At 36.8% G+C, this 8,826-nt stretch overlaps 1 protein-coding gene across 1 annotated transcript; it reads left to right on the forward strand.

Moving 5' to 3' along the window:
• Positions 1 to 2,191: 2,191 nt before the first annotated feature.
• LOC149259734 (uncharacterized) lies at positions 2,192 to 2,767 on the forward strand. Its single transcript, XM_089455071.1, has one exon. It carries the CDS (start codon positions 2,192 to 2,194, stop codon positions 2,765 to 2,767), a length of 576 nt encoding a protein of 191 aa, XP_089311197.1.
• Positions 2,768 to 8,826: the final 6,059 nt, after the last annotated feature.

Here is an 8,826-nt window from a genome sequence, read left to right on the forward strand (position 1 = left end):
AAGAAGGTGCAACCAAAGAGAAGCTACACACCAACAAGAGTCGAGAACAAGAAATATAGGGAGGGACCCATAGAACCAAGATCGGGAAACGAAGCTAATAATCAATTGATAAGTAGGAGAAAAAGGAGAGTCGAGGTAGGCGAAGGGAATAAGGGTGAAAGAAGAAACATGCTTGAACAAGAGGCAAAAATCCTTGCATGTCCAAGCGATGATATGAGGCTCCTTCCCATGGAACCGAAAGAAATCCCCATCCCCAAGAGAATTCCAAGCACCTGTTACACTAGAGACAAACCAAAATATACCATAGGGAAACCTTGAAACAACGAGCCAGAGGGAGGTTGCCTGTGTTCAGGAAAATCCAATTGCATGAAGAAATCTTTGGACCCACACAAAAATATTTCCAAAAATGTTGACTAATTGTCTGAGTAGACTGCAAAATATGTAATAGACCTGGGATGAGGATGAAGGGATTGGCTAGGAGGGCCAGGACCTTCCCACACTCTAGTCACCTTCGCCCAAACTATATCTCACCACTGAAACAATTCATATGAAGTGGGGGAATTACCACAATAAATCATTTGAGTGGTCATAAAGTTTGAGGAACATGTGAAAGCATGGGTCCGATTGGCCACAACCCCTACTCATTTAAAACTTGGGGCTAGTTTGTCGCTCATTAGCTGAGATGCATCTTCTAACACCCTAATCAAAGTCCTTTGACATTTAATATTGTAAAAAAATATTGTAATACACAACACTAAATTTTTCATTTTTTTAAATGTATATTGTTTTTTCTTCTAATTGGTTGATGTCCATTTTTATGTGGTGTTAAATTGAATTATGAGATATAGAGATTATATTAAAAAATAAAAATAAAATCTTAAAAAAATCTATTCACCAAGTGTCATAACTTTGCACAACATTATGCCATTTCTTAAGTCTCTCTCTCTCTCTCAAAACATTTTTCCATCAATAACTTCAGTTTAAGTATGGGGGTTTACGCAGTGCATTATATTAGATATCATTTTTGGGATTCAACTGCATTAAGTAAGTCATTTCACGTATGACCATTTCCATGAGAGGTAGTCGTAACTGACTAATTTCTCATGATTTTTGAATAGTTCACTTAGCACTCATTGCATCGGGTGATGCTCAGTTGTGAATTAATTTTTGCATGAGAGGCAAGTACTACGCAACAACGCTGCATTTTTAGACTTGTTTTTCATGAGAAATTTATTTATATTCCATATGAGGAATATACATGTTTAGATTCTTGAGGGACTCCTTTTTGCATAAGAGGCAGGTACACAACAACATTGCATATTTAGACTTGTTTTTCATGAGAAATTTATTTATATTCCATATGAGGAATATACATGTTTAGATTCTTAGGGACTCCTTAGACAATAAAAGTTGGAATCAGTATAATAAATATTTATTAGGAGTTCAACATTTCACATGCAAGAATTACCTAGGTAAAGAAGATAACAATATTTCTACCAACCATCTAATTGACAATTTAATTATAATATTCAATTAAATAGTTTTTTTTTTACCTAACTTAATTATTAATGATTTAAAATATGATTTTTTATAGAGTTCTTTGTTTAATAATTAAAACTATTTTAAAAATATTATGAAATAAAGATTAATAATATGAATAATTAATTATTCAAAATCCCAATTTATATTTTTACGTAGTAAGGCGTTCCCTTCTAAAATCAACTCTCCCAACTGCCACCGTGTACTTGTCTGAACCATTTGATCAGATGTTAGACGATTGAAAAGTTCCAGACCCTTAAATTAATAGTTAGGATAAAAAACATAATACTTAGCTTATGTTAGTTTCTTATGTTTTTTTCCTCACCGTTTTTCTCGCTGCATAGAATTGCCTCAAATCTTGCTCTTAATTTTGACCCTAGGATCGGTCTTTCATTCTCAAATTCAGGAGCTGTTGAGATTAAGAATATTGTTATGTTCCACCTGGGCCTCTTAGAGCATGCCAGCGCATAGTGGATCCAAAATGATTGATATTCTATCCATGAATATTCAAGGCCTTGGTGATGAACCGAAATTCTTGGCCCTCAAACATCTTTTTGCTTCCTCGAATCCTAGTATGATTCTCATTCAGGAAACCATGCATGACTGTGCTCAAACCATCTCATACTTCAGACGTATGCTCCCGTCTTGGCACATGGTTGCATCCAACGCTGTGGGCATGTCAGGTGGTTTGGCTGTATTATGGAACCCCAGATGGATTTCTGCTGCTGCCTTTCAATGCTTTGCTGGCATCCTTGTGCTGGTTCATGTTTGGGGGTCCCATGAACCCATCCACATATTGAATATATATGCGCCTTACAGGCATCGGACTCCATTATGGAATTATCTGCTTTCTTCTGAACTTCTTGAGATTGACTCATTGATTATTGGCGGCGACTTTAACTGTGCTCTTTGTTGTGACGAGATATGGGGTAAAGGCAGGATTTTCGACCCTATGGGAAGACATATCCGGGAATCCATTTTCCAAAATAATTTCATTGATCTTCTGCCGGTTGATAATGGTCCTACCTGGGACAATGGACGGTCCAACAGTGCTTATCTCGCAAAAAGAATCGACAGATTCATGTTACATGAGCGAATGCTTGATAAATATGGGCCGCCATCTATGAATATTTTCCCAGCCTTTATATCTAATCATCAGCCCATAATCATACAATGGAAACAGGAGCAGCGCCGTGGAAGATACCCTTTCAAATTCAATCGTACCTAGTTAGCCAATGACAGTTTCAACACATTTATAAAGGATACTTGGGTGCATTCTACCAATCTGCCTATTGAATCTCCTTGGAGTTTCATCGACCGCCTTCAAGCTCTTCGTATGGAGGTTAAGAAATGGCAAAAGGCGAAGGCTGCGTCTAATAAAAAGGAGCTAACGGATTTAAATTTGGAATTAGAACAACTGAATGCCCTCCTTAAAAATCCCCCCTTGGCGACCTCCACTAGAATCCGGATCTGGGCTTTAGAAAAAAGAAAACAACAGATATTAAAGCAAGAAGAAGAGACGTGGAGACTCAAGAGCCGAGCTTTATGGATTCGTGAAGGTGATAAAAACACCAGGTATTTCCACAGATTTGCAAATAAGAGGAGAGAAACAAATGCCATCTGGACTATCAAGGATGAACAGGGAAGAACACTCTCCACGCAGAAGGCCATCTCCGGGGAAGCTGTTAAGTATTTTAAAAGGGCTTACAGTGCTGTATCTGCATCCGATATTGAGGATGTTATGTGGGGCATAGATCCTTTTCCCATTATGTTTGATGAAGCACGGAACAATGCACTATTTGCTGAGGTTACTGAAGAAGAAAAATCATTTCAGAAGGATAAGTGCCCCGGGCCGGATGGGTGGACCATCGATTTCTTCATCCATTTCTTTGATCTTTTTAAGGATGATATCCTCAAGATGGTCGAGGATTTGAGGAAGCGGGGCACCATCAGTCAGAAGATTTCCTCTACATTTATTGCCCTTATCCCTAAGAAAATATGCACATCCACCTTTGCTGACTTCCGGCCCATATCATTGTGCAACGTATTGTACAAGATCATTTCAAAGATCATTGCAATGCGCATCAGGGATACTCTTTCTCAGCACCTGTCCTCAGAACAACACGGCTTCCTAAAAAACAGAAACATTCTTGACGTGGTGGCTCTCACCCAGGAATGCTTGCACTCTATGCATTGCAGGAAACTTGATGCGGCCCTATTAAAGATCGACTTAAAGAAGGCATACGACTGTGTGAGCTGGGTTTTTATAAGATGTCTTCTAGCAAAGATAGGGCTTGATGTCAGATGCATTCGATGGGTCATGGCCTGTATTGTGGATGTAAATTTTGCAGTTCTCATTAACGGTGAGCCAACTCCGTTTTTCAAATCGGCCAGGGGACTTCGCCAGGGCTGCTCCCTATCTCCACTTATCTTCATCCTGGTCATGGAAACTTTGAGCTTACACATTAAAATTGCTATCCAACAAAGGAGATATCTGCCTCTTCCAATCTGCAAGGAGATTTCCATGTCTCACTCCCTATTTGTGGACGATATCCTCTTGTCGGCCATGCTGTGCAGATCTACTTGGGAATGTCTTTTCTATACACTAGAAAGATTCCAGAGAGCCACCGGCCTATACATAAACGACACTAAGTCATCTTTCCACGTAGCTGATACGAATGGAGAGGTGATCACATACCTTGTTGATTTATTCCACATCAAGGCGATGCCTATCGGGGAGGGTCTGACTGGTCGTGGATTGCAGACTGTTTCTACAGGAAGATATCATCATGGGAATCCAGAAGTTTGTCAATCGAAGGACGTGCCACTCTTGCCCAAGCCGTGTTGGTCCAAATCATGGTCTTATGGGTTCTATTATTCTATATCTTGTCTTCTATTATCAACTGTCTAAACAGCATGATATCAAATTTCATTTGGGGCGGCCATAAGGAAAAGACCAAATTTCATCTATGTAAACTTGAAAAGTTGTCCCGCCCAAAATCCATGGGAGGTTGGGGCTTAATGAATTTACATTCTTTCCGTAAAGCGCTGCTGTGTAAAACCATGTGGAATACACTTTCGGGGGAATCACTATGGAGTAAAACTGTCAAGGCCAAATATTTGTATGGTCACGACATTATATACTGGTACAGACAATCCACTTTCGGTGCCAACAGTGGTTCTATCATCTGGAGGGGGTTCAAAAGAATGTTTCCGTTTGTCCGAAAAAACTTGATTTGGAATTTCCATTCAGGATCCAAGATCATCATCGGCATTGATGAATTTGCTGGTATGAGTGGGCCGATCCATATCTCTCCTCAACTTCTGAGACATCTGCACAACAAGGGATATTTTTTCTAGGCTAGCGTTATTAAAAGATAGGACGGTGGTTCCTCGATATGGAAATCCGCTGCAGATTTAAATCTCCTCGAGGCTCTGGCTACACAATGGAACGTCGTCGCCCAGTCCTTACTTTTCTCCGGCATATATCGATCGATGGAAAAAGACAGTATCAGTTGGAGAGGTCTTGGCGGATATTCTGTGGTAAGCGCCAGGCACATTTACCTTCAGATTCTACTCTCGAATGGGGACTCGAGCGAAAAGACATTTCCGCCTGCATTATGGAAATCGGGCTGCCCAACAAAAATTATTATTTTCGCTTGGCTGGTATTTTATGGCAGGAACCTTACCTGGGAAAATCTACAGAAGCGTCAGTGGCATGGGCCTGCTATCTGTTCACTCTGTGGTATAAATTCTGAAAATAACCTACACAATTTTCTTCAATGTCCACAATCCAATAGAATCTGGCAGCTCTTGGCTTCACGTTTTGGTTTCGATATGGTCAACGCCCCTTCCATCTGCGATGCCTTTTATGCATGGAGCAACATGCGCTACATGTGGAGGCCACTTCCTTTGGTTACTATTTGGACCATCTGGAAATGGTGAAACCATATAATTTTTGAATCCATAAAGGACCCTATTTTTTCTGTCTATGAATCCATACTTTCGTTATATGAAGCTATTGCTTAGCCACAACAACCCACAGTCAAACAACGAAGGAACCTGATACATAATGATCTCTATGATTATCCAATTGCTTTTTTTGATGGTGCAGCCCAGCGGAACAATTGTGCCTATGGGATACACATTATTCCGGAAGAAGGTCAATCATATGATATCTATTGGAAAGGAGGTCCTGGTACAAATAGCAAAGCAGAGATTATGGCCCTCGCTGGTCTCATTGCTTTCTCTGATTTCCTTGGCATCAAATACCTCCACATATATGGAGACTCCAAAGTCACCATCGATCATGTGCTATCCAAAAGCCGAATTAGAAATATACATCTTTCAGGCTGGTTAAACTGGATTATGGATTGGTGGCGCACCAGGACGGACTACAACATTTCCCATATTCCCAGAGGGAAAAATCGAAGAGCAGACTCTCTGTCTAAGCAGGGACTCACATCACCGCCGGGCATATGGAGACTGCAGATTACTGTGGACAACTGCGCCTGCCAGATCCAAGATTTCACTATCACGGGTACACATTTCCAAATTTTGTGATGTCAATCAGATAAGTTTTCTATCCTCCTACCTATGACTATCACATATGCTGTTAATTATACTATTTTATGGACCAACAATTCCCACAAATAAGTCTGTTTATTGTCACCACTTTCTATGTTTCAGTTTTTTGGTCTAGCTTCATATACTCGTCACCATGCGTTCCATGGTTTCATAATTCTCCTATCAGAACTGTTGACGTATCACGAATATTGTACACGATTTTTTTTATATTTTTTATTAATACAATCAACATACCGCTTTTTTCACGCTGAAAACACAATGATATCACCCCATTTGAAAGGCCTCGCCTGTTACAGAGAAAATTGTTTTCCAAGTCGCAGCATAAAAAAGATGGTGCAGTTGTTAGACGAAGCATTGGATTGTTACAGGCGTTGTTTTCGCAATTGTGGCTATTGGATTGTTCATTGTGGCCAGCAAAATTGTTCCGCTCCTACAGCCTCTGCAAGGAAAAAAATCTCGACAATTTTGATCATTGGAGTTGCTGCTACAGGTGTCGTCTTCGCAATCGGGGCAGTTGCATTGTTCATTGTGGCCATTCGACTCTCTTTGCTTCATTGTATGCAATTGGGAGCAGATAAGGTTTTGCATTGATTTTGGTGCTTAGTCACTCCCCTCGGCAACTTCGGCGAATACAGGTTTGAATGCCCAAGTGACAAATGAAATGGCGGGCAACCCCAGTGTGGATCGAGGCAAAAGCCAGCCATGATACCTCCGTCACCCATGGGTTCTAGGCAACGGTTTTAACATATAAATGAGTAAACGTATATATAAATCTATTTGTCTTAAAATAATAAGAAAGTTATTGTGTAAAAGGATTGGCTTTGCTTGTAATTTGTTACGGGGATTTGGTAAAAGTTGTAAAAATAATAGCACAATTTTGACTATTTTTAAGTTTTAAGTTTTGTGATTTTTAATAAAATGATAGTGTATATATCATATTCATATATAATTTTTTAGGTTTTGTGTTTTTTAATTAAAAAATATAGTGCAAATATCATATTTATTTATAATATATATAAATAATTGTTATAATTTATTTATATAAATATATTATTATGTTTTAAATAATATAGATAATTATTTGATATTTAATGTAGAGTTTGGATATTGTAATGATAATGTTTTGATAATGTATAATTATTTATTTTTATTATTAATTGTATTGAAAATTTATTATGAGTGTAATATAATAGAATATTTATATATATAATATATGTGTTGATTTAGTGAAAACTAATATATTTTAGAAAATGTGTAGTTTAAATAAATTATTATTTTATAGATGTTATTTTAAGATTCAAATGTTTTTAATAATAATAGTAATAATCTATTTTTAAAGTTATAGTTAAGCTAAATACTAAATAGTATGTGGAAGCCTACATGCTTTTATTTAAAGCCCATCGTTTATGAGATAAGAGATATACCCCTAGATATCAATTATAACTATTGAAGTAAAAGAACTTAAAATTTTGTTTAAATAAATTATAAATATTATGTAATTATCATTTATTAGTAACTCAATTATAAAGTTTTTATTTCTTTAAATTATTGTAAATTAATAATAATTATTACTAAATTGAAAAAGTAGAGATATATTAAAAAAATAATAAATAAACTATGAGTTTTTGTGAGTTATTACATCGAAAAACAAAAAAAATGATATTATAATATAACTTATAAGTTTTTGATTTCTTTGAATGTAAAATTTAATAATTAGTTAAATTTATTATAATTAAATTCATAAATTAAAAATAATATAATATTTTAAAAAGTAATAACTTAATTAGATAGTTGTTGAATTACTTTATATAAAATAAAAATTGTATTATCATAATATTATATATATGAGAAATATTATAATTAATAAAATTATAGAAAAATGTATGATTAAATAAAATAATTAGACAAAATTGAAAAAGAGAAATAAAGTTACTTATAAGGTATATTAATATCTTCCTCTAAAGTGGCTTTCATCCTCGATCCCCCCCATGAGGTTTGAACCCCAAACTTGGAGATGACTAAACCCCATTGACACCAAGTGGTTGGTCTACACCTCATGGGTTTTCTTGCACTAGCTTTCCACAAATCAAATGTTAAGTAGTTGTGGAATCACATAACTCATGTGTGGAAAATGAAATAAACTATGTAGACTAATGAGAAAACACCTTGCATAAAGTGTATGAAGAAATGTTGTGAGAAATTCTATAATGAGACCTTAAGAATGATTATGCACAATTGAAAAACAAGTGAGAATCCACTAAGGGCACTCACATGAAGATGATGACCTGAAAAGTGGCAATGGAGCCATTAGAATCATGTGCCTACAAGAATGTAGATGATGACCCGAAAAGTGGCATTGGGGCCATTAGAATCATGTGCCCACAAGAATGTTCGTTTGTTCATGCACATGTGTTGAGTTAAAATTTATGAAGACTCATGGCAAGTAAATCCTCCAATCCATCTTGTTCTTTGACTTTGTAACTTCAACTTCTTGTAGACAAAAATAGAAGCTCACTCAATGCTAAGCGAGCTTTGAACTAGAATGTGTGTTTTCTGTGAAGTCAGACATGCCCTAGATGTTCCATGACGTAACTTCATTGAGAAAAGGCAGGGATGTCTGCCATCTCCTCCTCATTATCTTTAAGGCCTTCCAAAATCTGTAGGGGTTTGAATTTCAGTTATTTATGCAAATCAATGGTC

The sequence above is a fragment of the Pinus tabuliformis genome, chromosome 6 (assembly GCF_031772625.1).
Source record: "Pinus tabuliformis cultivar Carrire ecotype Pingquan chromosome 6, CPIR1, whole genome shotgun sequence".
Lineage (NCBI taxonomy): Eukaryota > Viridiplantae > Streptophyta > Pinopsida > Pinales > Pinaceae > Pinus > Pinus tabuliformis.